General features: G+C 40.9%; 1 protein-coding gene across 1 annotated transcript in view; it reads left to right on the top strand.

Moving 5' to 3' along the window:
• Positions 1–17091, top strand: part of IGF2R (insulin-like growth factor 2 receptor) — a gene marked incomplete at its 5' end in the record, with an annotated part of 52035 nt that overhangs the window by 12897 nt on the left and 22047 nt on the right. The window contains 18 exons of the mRNA XM_009869545.1: positions 289–392; positions 789–950; positions 1248–1388; positions 1745–1891; positions 2695–2826; positions 3985–4132; positions 5313–5490; positions 6083–6198; positions 6616–6775; positions 8753–8755; positions 9402–9581; positions 10605–10706; positions 12234–12335; positions 12986–13160; positions 14460–14627; positions 15187–15330; positions 16272–16450; positions 16809–16896. Coding sequence (XP_009867847.1) covers positions 289–392; positions 789–950; positions 1248–1388; positions 1745–1891; positions 2695–2826; positions 3985–4132; positions 5313–5490; positions 6083–6198; positions 6616–6775; positions 8753–8755; positions 9402–9581; positions 10605–10706; positions 12234–12335; positions 12986–13160; positions 14460–14627; positions 15187–15330; positions 16272–16450; positions 16809–16896 — 2429 coding nt within the window. The remainder of the gene's footprint in view (positions 1–288; positions 393–788; positions 951–1247; positions 1389–1744; positions 1892–2694; positions 2827–3984; positions 4133–5312; positions 5491–6082; positions 6199–6615; positions 6776–8752; positions 8756–9401; positions 9582–10604; positions 10707–12233; positions 12336–12985; positions 13161–14459; positions 14628–15186; positions 15331–16271; positions 16451–16808; positions 16897–17091) is intronic.

Below are 17091 nucleotides of genomic sequence, written 5' to 3'. Positions count from 1 at the left end.
TTGTAAAGCAGAGATTGTTTTCCTAGATGAGATTTTCCATTCTGTCTGTAACAGACTTGGAGTGCATTCTTTAAACTCTGTACAAATTCATGAGATGCAAACAGAAAAATCAGCGAATGCAAGCTACTCTTGCAATAAAAATGCCAGCAGTAATGTTGAACATGCCTTTGTGTTCACTTTGAGCAAGATAATTGATAACAGAAGCCACACTCTTGTCTATTTATGTGAAGAGCACTGTGAGATTATGTCTGATTCCATGTTTCTGTCTAAAACTGACTTTTTACACAGATATTCTGATGGGGATCTCACTTTAATTTATCCGAATGGGGATGCATGTAGTTCCGGCTTTCAGAGAATGACTGTCATAAACTTTGAGTGCAATAAGACAGCAGGTGAGTTTAACAAGCTGTGATGACTCTACTCAGGGTTTCACTGCTCTGCTTGCTGGTAGAATTTATGTTCAAAGGGATGCATGCTTTGAGCCACAGCTAACACAAGGAATAAGTAATGTTAGAGTAAGCGCTGATTTCTGTGGCTGACAGGACTGTTTTGTGCCCTGTAGTAGCACTGCTATTGTAAATTTACATTGATGATGAGGCATACTGAGGTATAAAGAGCTGAGTTTCTTAGCTAATAATAAAAAAAGCCAAACAAACTGCAAACAAAAATTCTGTGCAGCAAAAGGATTTCTGTCTTCCTTGTTCATTGCTAGTTTTCAAGTCTCCTTGCTTTTCTTCCCTCCCTGCTGCTGGAAACCTAACATCTGTTTATCCTCCTTCAATGTTTAGGTAATGACGGTAGAGGAAATCCAGTGTTTACTGGTGAAGTGGACTGCACATATTTTTTCACTTGGGATACTAAATATGCATGTGTTAAAGAAAAAGATCTCCTCTGCAGAGTTGCTGATAAGAGAAAACACTATGACTTGTCACCACTGATCCGCAGTTCAGGTATGGCAATGAAAAACTAGCTTCCAGTTAATTTTGTCATGACTTTACATGCTATCTCTAGTGCAGTCTTTTTAACTGAACAATAATCAGCTTTTCCTCAGTGAATTTTTGTGGTACTGTCATTCACTTCCCTCTTCTCAAAAGGAGTGAGTGCCTCATGAAAATAGCCATATCTGTGACTGCCTTGGTTGCTCTCATCTTAAGTGATTTTAAATGTGGATCCTTTTTAGTGATAAACGGCATGACGCTAGAACAATTAAGCCTGATGACTTGTTCTTATGACCTCCTGTATTTCAGAGTTGGCCCAGAACTGGGAAGCTGTGGACAGTAGTTTTTCAGAGGTGGGGAGAAAGCATTATTACATCAATGTCTGCCATAAGGTGTTGAAGAGAGGAGGAGCTTCCAACTGCTCTGATGCTGCTGCTATTTGTTCTGTAGGTGAGTCTTTTTGTTTTTTTTTGGTGTGGCTTTTTTTGTATTTTTTTATTAAGACTCTGAAGCCTTGACACTTCTGCAAATTGAGTTGGCTGCCCTGAGCACCCTCAGTTTTCTGAGTAAACAGAAGTTTGGAGCTTGTTTCTCCTGTACGCCCAATGACCCTAGAAGAAGTGATATAAGTAGCCTTTTCTGATTAAAGAACTGCAGGCTTTGTAGCATGGTTTTGATGAGGTGAAAACAAACTCCTAATGATATTCTTTCTTTTAAGACTTACCATTTGGCTAGTTATTATTATCTTAATAGCATAAACTTCACTTTCCAGGGAAACAGAATTCGTGTATTTACTGTCTTTACAGATAAACAAAACAAGAGTAAGAATCTTGGAACATTTATATCGTCTCCCATAAAGGTTGGAGAAAATATTCAACTTATCTATTCAAATGGAGACAGCTGTGGTGTTAACAAAAAAATCAAAACTGTCATCACTCTAATCTGCAGACCAGGTAAGAATATCCACACCTCATTCTCTGATCCAGTTAAAAACTGGAGATCATCTAATATGCCCAGATATGAGTGCTAAAAATTAGCATGTGCCTTTGTCTTTTATTTCATTTTATACAAAAGGTGAAGCATTGTGGCTTGTTTACTAGGATGATAGCAGTGTAATTACAGGTGTTATACTCTGTTAACCTTCTGCACAAGTGCTCTTTAAAGACCCTTGAGTAAGTGTCTTGAACTAAAACAAGATGATAGGAAAGACTGGTTATGAACTGAGATCAGATACTTAAACCTTCTTTTCCATTAAGTATGTTTTGTGTTTAGACTGCAGCCGTTTATGAAAAGCAGAAGCTTTTGCAGAAGTTATTAATGTTGTAGCCTGTTATGTGTAGTAGCCCATGTAACCATCTCCCAGGGAAACAGAAAACCTGTATTTTTCTGTCTTGGCTTGAGGAAGCCAAGTGTGGTGGCTGTTTAGAACCAAGTTATGGACTACTTCCTAATAAAGCTGTTGCTTTGTAGCAAAAGCCCAGGTTTGTGAATCAAAGCAAACTCTTTTTTTGAAAGACTGTGATACTACTCTTGAATAGACTGAGCAGTGCATCTTTCACTTTTATTCTGGGGAAGAGATTGCAAAGAATTTGTGCAAGGAATTTTTGGTTCTATTTAGTTCTCCTTTTGAGAGTAGGGATAGTTTAACAGTTAATCTTGGTCTGCTACTGGCGAGGAGCTAGTGTTCCTAGACTTAAATTCCTGGTTCCTTTAGCAGTCTGACTGTGTGTGTAACACATTGTTCTTGTGATACCAGGTGATCTAGAAAGTGCTCCAGTCTTGATGTCTGAGGATGAATGTTTATATTCATTTGATTGGTACACTGCTGCTGCATGTGTCCTGTCTAAAACTGAAGGAGATAACTGTCAAGTCTCTGATCCTCAGGCGGGTAAGTATTTACATCCAGCAAAGTAAAAGGTTTTGATAAATACAAGTTGTTGATACAAGTTCTATCTAGGAAAGAACAACCCCATGTGCCAGTATAGTTTGGGGACTGACCTGCTGGAGAGCAGTGTAGGAGAAAGGGACCTGGGGGTTCTAGTGGACAGCAGGATGACCATGAGCCAGCAATGTGCCCTCGTGGCCAAGAAGGCCAATGGCATCCTGGGGTGTATTAGAAGGGGAGTAGCTAGTAGGTCGAGAGAGGTCCTCCTGCCCCTCTGCTCTGCCCTGGTGAGGCCACATCTGGAATATTGTGTCCAATTCTGGTCCCGTCAGTTCAGGAAGGACAGGGAACTGCTTGAGAGAGTCCAGCGCAGAGCCACAGAGATGATGAAGGGAGTGGAACATCTCCCTGATGAGGAAAGGCTGAAGGAGCTGGGTCTCTTTAGCTTGGAGAAGAGGAGGCTGAGGGGTGACCTCATAAATGTTTATAAATATGTCAAGGGGGAGTGTCAGGAGGACAGAGCCAGGCTCTTCTCAGGGATGTTAATGACAGGATAAGGGGCCACAGGTGCAAGCTGGAGCATAGGAGGTTCCACAAAAATATTAGAAAAAACTTTTTTCCCTATGAGGGTGACAGAGCACTGGCACAGGCTGCCCAGGGAGGTTGTGGAGTCTCCTTCTCTGGAGACTTTCAAAACTCACCTGGACACGTTCCTGTGCGATCTACTGTAGGTGATCCTGCTCTGGCAGGCGAGTTGGACTAGATGATCTTCTGATGTCTCTTCCAACCCCTAACATTCTGTGATTCTATGAACTCTGAGTCCTTTTGATAGACAAAACCAATGTGAGTTCAATCCAAGTGTAAGCATCCACAACACTTGAGCACAGCAGTTTTAAATGCATGTATATGGAAGATCAAAGCAGCATGAGCTTAATATTCCCCTGTTGTGTGTTTAGGAGAATAGGTATAATGTGTATTTTACTGTAGTGTATCTCCCTGTATAAGAAAACGTGCTTGTAGTATGTCCATGTTTTTCCTGGAACAATTATATGGGAGAAGACATCTAGGGGGAGGTGAATAGCTCTCTGGCTGGTAGAATCAAAACCTGCAAGAGATGGCAGGAAAAAAACCAACTGATAGAATTTATTCTTTCCTTATTAGGCTTGTCTTTTGATTTATCACCTCTGGCCAAGAAAAAGGGACACTATGTAGTTAATACTACTGCATATTTGTTTTACATAAGCATCTGTGGCAGTGTGCCGGATGAGCTCTGTGGCACAAAATCAGCAGCGTGCCAAGTAACACGAAGGTGAGTAACTCTAGTTCTGTTGTCTGTAATAAAAGATCTCTTGTTACATAATGTGTTGTCTGTGTGCAACAGTGAGCAATCTGCATGTACGATAATTACTGTGCTGCCTGTAAGAGGATCAGGTAATTTACATGCAAAATATTATTTTGTAGTGCAGTAATTATGCTGCCAGGTGTTTCAAGCAAAGTGCACACTCATATAATCTTGCTTACAGCTAGCTTTTAGGATTGAATGTGTTCACTGCTCTCCCTTACGCTTCCCATAGGGACTGTAAGCTGTAGATTAACTGCTGCAGCTTTATTAAACCAACCTACAATCTGGGTTCAGGGTGAGCTGGCATGCAGAAGTACTGCTGCACTCAGAATAAGTAGTAGCTGCATTATGCAGAGATGGAGCCCAGAGCTTGGATGTTGCACTGTATTTCCAAAAGTGCTGCACAGGCACAGTCCTAGTGTGTGCTGTTACTCTGACAACATCGTTGCTGTTATCTTCTACAAGCTATGTCTGACTATCTGTGTTCTTCAGGTTCCAGGTGAGCCTATTGCCAGAGAGGTGTACAGTGCAAACACATGCAGCTGTATTTGAGTTGGCTGTACTGGAGTTACTCTTCAGCCAGGGAGAGTTTGCTGCAGACACTAAAAACATTCTTCAGGGAATGATGGTCAGGCTAGATCTGATAGAGCCAGTGTTAAGTCGGAGTAAAGAAAGTCTACTCACCTGAAGCTGCTGCTGAGCTAAGAGCATGTGAAAAAAGTTGTCTTCTCTGAGTGAGACGACTTGCTGTTTTGAAGTCCTAGTTCTTCACTGTCCACATGTGTTTGCATGGAACCAGCTTGAGCTCAGCATTAGGGTGTCTGCAGTTTGAATTCTACTCTGTAGAATGAGAACTTGGTATTTCTGTTGCTTATCTAGATAAGGGAGTGTTAAGGTTTACTAGATATCTAAGCAAGGTACAACTTCCTTTCCTTTCCAGAGAAGGACACCTATTTGTTTTTTAAGTTTCCTTTTCGGAACATTCTATTTATCCAAACTCACTTATATCTAGTCGATATTATTTAATTCTTTTGTCTTCTCTATGATGTCTTCTCTAAGCTTACCTGTGTGCTTACTACTTGTAAGACTTCTCTTAGAGTTAATTTAGCATTTTGTTCAGTCTCAAAGCCCACTTTTTGTTTTCTAGTAAGGATCAATTCTGGAGTCTTGGACAGCCCAACTCCAAACTTTCATATTATGATGGATTGATTCAGTTGTCCTACAAAAATGGTACAGCATACAATGATGAGAAGAAAACACAGCGATCTACCCTTATAACTTTCCTATGTGACCATCAGGCTGGAATAGGTCAGCCTGAATATCAGGTAAAAAGTTCTATTATAAAGAAGGGAAGGATTTTCATCCCAAAATCCTGCCAATAATTGCTACTCAGCAAGGGCAAGCAGAGATTCATGAATGGAAATACCCCGTATCTGTAAAGCAGACCAAGAGAAGTAATTTTTTTTCTCTTGGTATATCTGCCTGTTGTTGTAGCCATAAAGCTTGTCTTGACTACTGAAAGGTGAGCTGTTCGTCTGGATCCAGGTTCTTATTTCACTCTTCTCTTGACTATGGGCTGTTTAATTACTAATGCTTTTGATCATCTTGTATTTCTAACGAAAAAAAAAACACCCCAAACTGGCTGAGAAGTAACACATGGTAGGACTGTATGTCCTGTAATGCAGCAGACAGTAGTTACATTGCTCTAGTTGTTCTGGTTCTGTTAATTTTTGGAAAGAGTATTTTGATGACACAGCAAATTACAAGATCTACAACAAAACGGACCTACACAAATCGGTCTGAGAAGTTACATCTCAAAGCCATGGGGAAGTAGCAAGCTTAATACATAAAGGAATAGCTGTGAGCTACAAAGTATTCTATATGGAAAGCCTCACTGACTTATTCTGCTGTTCTTAGATAGAAGATAACTATACCTACAACTTCAGGTGGTACACTGAATATGCTTGTCCTGAAATGCCACTGGAATGTGTTGTGACTGATCCCAACACCATGGACCAGTATGACTTGTCAAGGTAGGAAAGCAATGTATACAACGTATCTTGGCTATTCTAGTTCAGTGTTCTGGCTGATAGCTTAGCACTGGGTGAAGTTGGCTTCCTGCGTAGCCAGTTCTAGAAACTTCATCTGTGTGACAAGCTTAACTGCAGGTATCTTGAAATGAAGACAGCATTTCCCTCTTGTATATTGCCTTGCCTCCTAAGATGCAAGTTGACATTTTTGGATGGTTTTGCTAAGTAAAAACTTATTCCTTTGTCATCTGTGTTGTGCTCCCTAGGAGTATTCTTTTTAATTGTTAACCCTTCAAAATGAGGGGAAATAGTTACTCTGAAATGCCTTATAGTTACTCTGTTTCTTGAGAGTGACAGAAAAAGCAAGAGAATTTATGAAGAGTGTGTATTCTTAGCATAAAACTTTCTCTTCCTGCTCAGCTTAGCAAAATCTGAGAAGAGAGGTGAGAACTGGTATGCCATAGATAATTCAAGACCAAGTGAGCGCAAGAAGTACTACATAAATGTTTGTCGACCACTGATTGCTGTCCCAGGATGTGACCGGCGAGCATCTGTCTGTCAGATGGAATATCGGCATGATGTGAGTAGCCTTTCTATCCCAGCTGGTTTGCCAAATGAGTGAGGTGAAAGGGTTTGCAAGATAGGCACGTGAATTCTGACTTCTGTGGGCAAAATGGTATTCTGCGTATCTATAATGTTGACATGATCATTGCAGAGTGGTAGATCTCCTGTCCACCTCTTCCAAGACCAAAGCCTTAATTTTTTTACAAGTGTACCAATGCTGTGTTTGATGTGCGTGATTATGTCTTGTATTGGGGAGGCAAACTGCATGATTTTTGTATAAACTGTAAAAGTCTGGGAGACTGCTAGCATTCCTTTAGGAACATGGTGCTCTCCTGGATGTTCTGCCTTGTTTCTGGTTTGGTTTAGTTTGAACTGTGGAAGAAATGTGTGTTAAATGTTCTTTGTCGCCTCTCCTCTGAGGTCTCTTTGGCTTTGAGGAGTAGATTGTTGAGACAGATGTTACCAAGCAAAAAGAAAACAACTTGGGTGGTGATTATGGGCTTCTACTTCTGAAGTGTAACAATTCAAGGCTTTCCCTGAAGTGTAACAATTTATTATGGAACTGTTTGTGGAAACATTGCCCAAGGCCTGGCTTCAGGGCTATTCTAGGGAAAGTTGAACTAGAGGCTGACCAACCAGTCATAATTCCTTCTGTAAAATGGAAAGATCACTTTCCCTCCATTCTGTTGAAAAGGATGTTTGAGTGACTGAATCTGTACCTCATTATGATGCTGGAGCTAAATATTACTAGTTTACTGTGCTTTGCTTTCATTAGTCCTTGTTGTGTAAGGCCATTTACTTTACATGTGGAGGCACATTAGGGCTTCATTACTTCATTACTGAATGCAGTGGAGTAAAAAGCAAGCACATTGGGTCAACCTGGATACAGAGTTCTTTAAAAAACAAACAAACAAAACCCCCAAAACAAACAAAAAAGGCAGAAATCTTTGTGGACAGAGCTACTTTGGAAGTATGTTTTCCTGTTTGTTCCTGTTACTCACTTAAAATAGTTTATTAAAATTAGGAAACACCAGTTATCTTGCAGAAATAAAGATTAATATGGACCTTAGTAGTAGCAACTAGTACCTACCGTTGTTCTAATATTCAGTTTCTGATAGAGCTTCTTAGACTTTTCTAAACATGACAGATTCCTATGGTCAATTCGAAGAAAGCCTGGAGGCTTCCAGACACAATGTGTTAAAGAGCTGTACAAATTAAATTTTACATACTGTGCATGAGGCATAGGCCTCCTGAAATTCCTAAGCTGTAGCTGGTAAGATGAGGATGGCACTACAAGCACTCTATTCTTCTAAAATAAAAACAGCAAAAAACCCAAGTCATGCCTAGCTGTTAAATATCATAGAGTCATAGAATGTCATAATTTGGAAGGCACCTTAGAGAACATCTAATCCAACCTCTCTGCCATGGGCGGAGATGCCCTTAACTAGACCAAGTTCCTCAAGGCCTCATCCAGCCTGGCCTTGGACATCTCCAGGGAAGGGGCATACACAGCCTCTCTGGGCAGTCCTTGTGCTGAAGAATTTCTTCCTAAGATCCAGTTTAAATCTGTTCTCCTTCAATTTAAATCCATTTCCCCTTGTCCTGTTGCTGGTCCCTCTTGTAAAAAGTCCCTCTCCAGCCTTCCTGTAGGTTCCCTTCAAGTATTGGAAGGCGGCTATTTGGACTCCCTGGAGTTTGCACTGGCCTGTCCCTGAAGCCTATCAAGGTCCCTTTGGATGCCATCCCTTCACTCAAGCGAGTCCACGACACCACACAGCCTGCTGTCGTCGGCAAACTGGCTGAGGGTGCACTTGATGCCATTGTCCTTGTTGTTGACTAAGATGCACTGGACCCAGAACAGACCCCTGAGGAGCCCACTTGTCACTGGTCTCCATGTGGACATCGAGCCATTGACCACAACTCTTTGAGGGTGACCTTGTAGCCAGTTCCTTATCCATCCATCAAATCCATGTCTCTCCATCTTAGAGACAAGCATGTCGTGTGGGACAGTGTCAAATGCCTTGTACAGGCCCAGGTAGATGACATTAGTTGCTCTTCCCATGTCAACCAGAACTGTAACTTTGTCGTAGAAGGCCACCAAATTAGTTAGGCACGATTTTCCCTTAGTGAAGTCATGTTGGCTGTCACTGATCACCTCATTATTTTTCATGTGCCTCAGTACTGTTACCAGGAGGATCTGCTCCATGATTTTACCTGACGCAGAGGTGAGGCTGGCTGCTCTGTAGTTCCCTGGATTTTCTTTTTTTCCTTTTTAAAAATGAGGGTTATATTTTCCTTTTTCCAATCTGTGGGAACTTTGCCACGGCTTCTCGAATATGATGGCCAGTGGCCTAGCAACTTCAGCTCCCAGTTCCTTCAAGACCCATGGGTGTATCTCATCAAGTCCCCTGGACTTGTGCACCTTCAGGTTCTCTAGGTGTTCCCAGAACTGATCTGACTATGTGATACTTAAGTAGAGAATAGGGGACAAATGTAGGGGAATCTCTATACTTTTGTTGTCTTCCAAACTCTCAAGATAACCTTCTGTATACAAAATTATTGTGATAAGTATTTTCTTCTTTTTTGATGTATCTGTAACTCTTCACCTGAGTTTAGTCTTGCTGACATGCCTTTATTTCTAGGTTTCTTACTCTGAAGTCACCTCTATTAGTAATCTTGGTGTTGCCAGCAAGGAGCTAGTAGTTGAAAAACATGGACACATTGTTCTAACCTATGGAAATGGCTCTGTGTGCATTGATGCTGGCAAAAAGAAAACTACATATACCACCACCATCCACTTCATCTGTTCCAGGGGAACTCTGGTACGGATAAATAATATTTTGATTGTTGTTTCACCATTGTAGGTTTTCCATCATATACTGTGAAGCTGCATGAATTATGTGTAGCATATAGGAGATTCATGAAGAGGGAGACTTCCTGAGTACTTGAAACAGAAATACAAAAACAAAGCTGACTTAGATGCTAGAGAAAGGTGTGTCTCAGACTCAGTATTTCATAATAAGCAAGAATTAGTTAAAAACTAACATCCTTGGTAGACAGTGGTTTCAGCTAATTAACGTGAAAATATATGGGAACTTAAGACTGAGGAGTTATACATGCAAACATTGCAGACCCTCTTAACGGGAAGATTATTGTCAAGTGTATCTTTAGGCTTAGATTCTACATACTCTGTGGCTTGTTGATTCTAGTTGGGTTCTTAAATCTATAAAGCTTTTGCTGATACAACTCCACATACTGGTTTAAACTTAGAGGATTGTTAAAACTGAAGATTGCCCAGACTTTTTCTTCATGTTTATGAATCTACAGGTATCATTCACATGATCTTCAGCTCAAGAGTTATGGTGAAAATCTGTGACTTGGAGCAGTTATGAACTGCTTTACTTTTGCCTGAAAACACTGAAATGAAGTGTGTATAGTTAATACTCCTATTACCTTGTTACCTCAGGTAATAGGATTTTGAGTTGCTTGATTTTAGTTTTTTTTTTCTTATAGTGGACTATGTGTTTTACCTCAAAACTCTTCAAAGCTTACACAGAGGCAAGGTCTAGGTACGCATGTCGAGATTAAGTATCATATTGAATCTGAATATTTGGATCTCGGATTCAGTTTTTGCTGAATCTTAATGACATGGTGTGTTTAGCTAGACAAAGTTTTCAGTGGTGCCCTTCAAAATAAGTAGGGGAGAGGGAAGTGGGGAGGAAATTGTGTGCATTTGTAGTGAAGTGTTTAAAAACCTGACAGGTTCTCATAAAGTGGAATCTCAAACATCAGAAAGTCTTAGCTGTTACACTTATTCTCGTCTTCTCTCTGCAATCTGTTTCCAGAGTAGCAGCCCACGGTTTATAGCTATTCAGGAATGTATGGTAACGTTCTTATGGGAAACTGAGGCTGCTTGTCCAATCAAGGAGACAAAAGATGATTCTCAGGTAAGAAAGGGGGTGATGATTGCATTCATAGTCTCAACACGCTGTTTTTTGTTCTAGTATTCCTGGTTGCTGTGTTGAAATGACTCTTGGAGAAAATTATCTATAGTGAAATGTGAAGTTAACCACAGAATCATAGAATGTTAGGGGTTGGAAGGGACATCAAAAGATCATCTAGTCCAGCCCCCTCACCAGATCCCACCTACAGCAGGTCACACAGGAACGCGTCCAGGCGGTTTTGAATGTCTCCAGAGAAGGAGATTCCACAACCTCCCTGGACAGCCTGTGCCAGTGCTCTGTCACCCTCACAGTGAAAAAGTTTTCCGTAATGTTTTTGTGGAACCTCCTATGCTCCAGCTTGCACCCATTGCCCCTTGTCCTGCCATTGGACATCACTGAAAAGAGCCTGGCTCTGTCCTCCTGACACTCCCCCTTGACGTATTTATAAACACTAATGAGGTCACCCCTCAGCCTCCTCTTCTCCAAGCTAAAGAGACCCAGCTCCTTCAGCCTTTCCTCATCAGGGAGATGTTCCACTCCCTTCATCATCTTTGTGGCTCTGCGCTGGACTCTCTCAAGCAGTTCCCTGTCCTTCCTGAACTGACGGGCCCAGAACTGGACACAATATTCCAGATGTGGCCTCACCAGGGCAGAGCAGAGGGGCAGGAGGACCTCTCTGACCTACTATCCACATCACTTCTCATACACCCCAGGATGCCGTTGGCCTTCTTGGCCATGAGGGCACATTGCTGGCTCATGGTCATCCTGCTGTCCACCAGAACCCCCAGGTCCCTTTCCACTACGCTGCTCTCCAACAGGTCAGTCCCCAACCTATACTGGTACCCTAACTGTCACCCTAACAGTGAAAAAGTTTTTCCTGATACTTTTTGGAACCTCCTATGTTCCAGCTTGTACCCATTGCCTCTTGTCCTGTCGCTGGAAGTTGCTGAAAAGAGCCTGGGAGTCTTGTGATATTTTATTGCTTTCTTGAAGTATTCCTGAACTAGGTAACTTCTGACCAAAGTATTTGAGTGCTTTGTCTTCAGAACAACAACTTGGTGTGGCACTGAATGCTTCATTTCCTTGCAAAGTTGCTAGTAGAACTGAATTTCTATGTAAGGATATATGTTGTCCTTGTTTGTGTACAAATCGTCAAATAAGGCATTTCTTTTTAAACACTGAGCTACGCAGTTTCTTCTACTTTACAGAACTCAAAATAAACCCATTAGTGTGAAAACAACCTTGAGTTCAAATGTCTTTGCTCTCATCTAACCTGCTAGATCTCATCTGTTAAATTGCACTTTGATATGTTGGTATGTGGCTAATGTCAATGGGCAACCATGCAAAAGAGTTGAAAGAAGCATTTCTACTGCCAGAGGTGTATTTGGATTGTCCAAATGAAGTTACTGATTGGTGCGCAGGCTAGGAATATATGTAAATCACTGCTTTGGCTCCTTAACGTTAGAGATAAAACTTAAATAGAAGAAATGCAAAAAGAGGGAATAATGCTGTTGTAATTTTATTTTTCAGTTCTGCTCTGTGCGAGATCCAGACACTGGCTTTCTGTTCAATCTGCAGCCTTTAGCTTCTGGGAATGGCTATATGACTACTGGCATTGGAAAGACCTTCTTGGTAAGGATTCTGACCTTACAATATGTTGATTATGGATGCTGTTGCATTTTTCCAATCTTGCTTAGTGAGCAAGTGGAGCTTTGACTCGGTCCTCTCAGGAAGTTAAAGTTGGCAGAAAAGTACTGTACTTGAGAGGAGGAATGGAAGATAACTTATTTCATCTCAGATGATCTTAAAAGCATCTAACTTCTAGTTCATAGCAAACATAAGATAGCCCCACTTTCAAGGCAATGCATGTTTTTTTGGTTAGGGACTGTGTTGTGTAATACCAGTTCATCTGCTGGTGCTGAATAAATGAGCAACAGAAGCCTAGAAAGGGATTTAATCTTTCCCAGTTGGTGTTCTTAATGCAGTCTGCAGGTAAGAGTAGTCTTAGACTGTTCAAAAATACTAGCATGGTGTTTTCTAGTTGAGGAATAAACTTACTAAGCCACGCCCTGTATTTCTAGTGGGGAGAATTTGTGGACCCTGTAAGCTGAAGATTGAGGCTGTTGTTCCTGTATTATAGCTAATTGTCCTGCAGTCTGGAAATGACAGACATTTCATGCTGTTTGAAGTGGTTCTTGATGAGCGAGTTCTTCTTATGTATAAATATAGACCTAATTTTACAAACCTAACTGTGTGTACTCACATGTTTTCAAAACTTGTAGCTAAACATTTGTGGACCCATGCCAGATTGTGGGACAATCAATGGCAAACCAGCTGCTGGATGTGAAGCGGAAAATATGACATCAGTGAGGCTGGTGGAACTGGACAAAACCCTGTATCTGTCTGGTGAAGGGTTTCTAACTCTTACCTACAGAGGTCCTCTTCATGTGCTGTCAGGTGAGTTCAGGAAATACTGAGAGCAGAAAGATAGATGCTGATACTCTACAAACTTTCTGTGAATGGTCTTCATTCCTCCCTTTGTTCATGTCCTGAAACCTACTGGGCTTAGTGTTAGTCACTGAAATGAAGTAGTTCATATGAAAATTTTAGTAAGAAATCAAATCATGCAGAATGATATGGTTGAAAACTGAGTCATAATGTGCATTTTGGAACTCCTGGAAGCAGATGAAATACAGCACAGGATATTTTTTTTCCTGTACTGAGTAGATGAAAAATATTGCTCTTTGCATAGAGAAATGGAAATAGCCAACTAGGGAAGGCACCTCGTTCGACCTGTTACTTGTGAACAGAGGGGCTTTTCAGTGATGTGATGTTGGAGGCTATCTTGGTCATAGCGATCACAAAACTATAGAGTGAATATATAGAGGAAGAGAGTCAGCACAACTGGTACCTTGGCCTTCTGGAGGGCAGACTTTGACCTCCTTAGGAGACTGGTTGACAAAGTCCCTTGGGAGGCAATCCTGAAGGGCAGAGGGGTCCGGGAAGGATGGGCACTCTTCAACAAGGAAAACATAAAGGTGCAGGAGCAAGCCATCCCTGTGTGCTAAAAGATGAGCTGGTGGGGAAGAGGACTGGCCTGGCTGAATGGAGAGCTTTGGCTGGAATTCAGGAAGAAAAGGAGAGTTTATGGCCTTTGGAGGACTGAAAGGATTTTGTGAGGTTATGCAGGGAGAAAATTAGAAGGATGAAAGCCCAACTAGAACTTAATTTGGCTACTGCCATTAAAAGACTAAAAAACCCATTTCTGTAAACACATTAGCAACAAAATGCTGCTTAAATAATATCAGTATTATTTATTGGGCAGTCATTACACTGAACTTCTTAGAAACCAAGAGAACCCCAAAACCTGGAGCTTTGCTATGTGTGATGCGATTTTAGAGGTTGCTGATAAAGCTGACTTGACAGAAAAAATGCTATAAAACATCAAATGTATCTTGTCAAAGACCTAGGAAACACAGTTCAATGATGGTCATTATGCTCTTGAAATGTGTCGAGGCATTCTGGTCTCCCATTTGAAGAGACAATTGTGACTGCTAGACAATTTAGAACTGGTCTCTAAATGAGACTGGTGTATTTACAGTTAAAAAACCCCAAAACATAAACAATAAGGTAGTGTTTTCCTTGGAGTAGTTAGCAATGAGAAACTTAAAAAATTTTTATGTCAAGTGTTAGCTTGAACTTAAATTTAAATATTTCCCCCAGTGAACCAGCAACAAATAAGTGTTTGTTTTGCAGGAGCATCAGACAAGTTCACGGTGACTTTCATTTGTAATGATTCGTATCCTGGAGAGCTTAAGTTTGTGCGTGAAGAGATAAACAGTGTGCTGAACATCCATGATACTTTTTTTGAGTTTCACACAGCTCTGGCCTGTGCTCCTGCTCCTGTAGACTGCCAGGTTACAGGTAAGTACCTGGAATTTGTGGGAGCTCTGTCCAACAAATACTGGAAAGATTAACTGAACAGCAAACTTGTGCAAAGGAGGACTTCAATACCTGTTGTGAAGACATTTGTAAGTCTTGAAGTCTTCATGCAAGTTGTAGACAGGTAGAGGAGGTTGGTTGTTTGAAGCAGGCCCAAGTTATGAATTCAGACAAGGAGCTTATGTGAAAGATACAAGAAAGCTGATAATTACTTGCAGAACCTTTAATCCTTACCATGACTGGGTTCTGCTTCAGCCCAGGTCTAAAGAAAATGTGTTAATTTAGTATTGGCCTCTGGAAAAACACACCTGTGAATTGTGGAGTAGTTACTTGTGGAAAATAACTGTCAAGGAACTCTGATCTATATCTGTTGTAGTGACGTGGTTTTTATGGAAACTACCTTCTCTCAATGCATAGCTAATGTGATCCTGAAAATTATTTTGAATTATGTGATTTCATCAGTTAAATTTCAAACCTAGTACTGCTGCAAGTATCTAATAGATTGTCTTTCAGCTTGCTGTATGTACCACATCTTTTTCAGATGCTGCTGGCAACGAGTATGACTTAAGTGACTTGGGCAAAGAAAGTGAACCATGGGTTGCTATAGACACTTCAGAGGAAGCAAAGAAGCGAACCTTTTTCTTGAATATATGCAAGCCTTTGCCTTATGTTCCTGGATGTCCTGGTAAGCCAAGTAGCAAGCATTTCTTAACTTCTTAGCTTCTGATGCAAGACCTTTTATGCAGAATGACATCGCTGGTTATTTTAGTAGGATTTCTTGAATCCTGCCCATTCAGTCATTGAACTTGCATAGGACTAGGTAAGGTATGTTAAGGGTATAATAAATACATTTTCTCAAACTGATCAATCTTAATGCTCATCGGAACTCTTGCATTGAATCATAGAATCATAGAATGGCCTAGGCTGGAAGGGACCTTAGAGATCATCTAGTCCACCCTGCCTGTCATGGGTAGGGACACCTCTCAACTAGATCAGGCTACTCAAGGCTCCATCCAACCTGGCCTTGAACACCTCCAGGGAGGGGGCAGCCACAACATCTCTGGGCAATTTATTCCAAAGTCTTGCTGCCCTCGTACTGAAGAATTTCTTCCTAAGGTCCAATCTAAATCTATTCTCCTTCAACTTAAGTCCATTTCCCCTTGTCCTATCTGAGATGTATGGGAATGTATTTTGGGGCAGTATTTGCCAGTATCTTTGATTATATTTATTTTCTTTTAAAGAAGAAAGGCAAGTTAAATATTGTTGAAGCCTCCTAACTGAATGAGGCCACAGTGAGAAACTTATGCCATGTCCTATTGCACTTCTACCCATTTGATTTAACCTATTGCTGTAGTCTTCTACCAGTCTGTGGGAGCAGGTAAGTTAGTGCAGTTTTAGAGATTTCAGTCAACACAGGGCAGTAACTTGTTCTATTTTTCTAAGGCTTTAGGGACACAATGTCTCCAAGTGTATTTATGAAAATACTTCTGTTGTGTTCTGCTTCAGGAGTTTGACATGGTCTTTTCTAATGCTTAAAGCTCTCATAAAGGTACTTCATTATGTTATTTTGCAATAAACTCTATAGTTCTCAAAGCTTTGAACTAAAATGCAGACTTTTCCCTGTAGGTGGTGCCATAGGATCTTGTGTGAAATACACTGATAAGAGCAAGAACCTTGGAGTCATTCAGATGAACCCCCAGGCTGCTACTGATGGGTCATTAAGTATTATTTACTTGAATGGTGACACATGCAAAGATAAGCAACGTTACTCTACACGTATAATCTTCCAGTGTGATCAAACAATGGTAATTTTATGTGCCTATTGCTGTTAATGAGGATTTTAGAGCTTGGACTTATTATAACAAAATAGACAGCGTTTGTTCCTCTTGGAATGGAGAGGCTGATTCTAAAAAGTAATATCTTCCATAGAGGCTTTCCCCTTGTCTCTCCTTACGACTGCCTTCCTGAGCCTGTAGAACACAACAGTGAACTCTCTTGTGGAATCTTGTGAGCCACCAAAAGCAGCTCTGTGATGAGTAATGAATGCTGAGATGTGATAATAGAGATCTTGCTGTGCAACTGCAACAAGGGATTCTGCATGTACTTTATGAGATTTGCAAGGTAACTGTTAGTAAGTGTCCTTCATATGGCTCTTTTCTGTAGGGATCACCAGTGTTTGAGCAAGAAGATGACTGTGAGTTTGTATTTGTTTGGAGAACCTTGGCAGCATGTCCTGTTCACAAAGCAGAAGGTAGGTGTCATTACTTGAGTTTGAAAATACCAAATAAGTCTTTACAAGTAGTAAATACTTAGTGGAGCTGTGTTTATTTCTTATCCTGTTAATCTTTCTGTAAAAGCTGCTGGCTTGTGGAGGGATGTCTCTTCTGACCTTTAAGCTAACTAAGTCACATCTAACATTAAAAGTACAATTTAGAATGACAGGCAA

This window comes from Apaloderma vittatum, unplaced genomic scaffold (genome assembly GCF_000703405.1).
Source record: "Apaloderma vittatum isolate BGI_N311 unplaced genomic scaffold, ASM70340v1 scaffold9435, whole genome shotgun sequence".
In the NCBI taxonomy this organism is placed as follows: domain Eukaryota; kingdom Metazoa; phylum Chordata; class Aves; order Trogoniformes; family Trogonidae; genus Apaloderma; species Apaloderma vittatum.
This window is presented reverse-complemented; position numbering and strand designations above follow the sequence as displayed.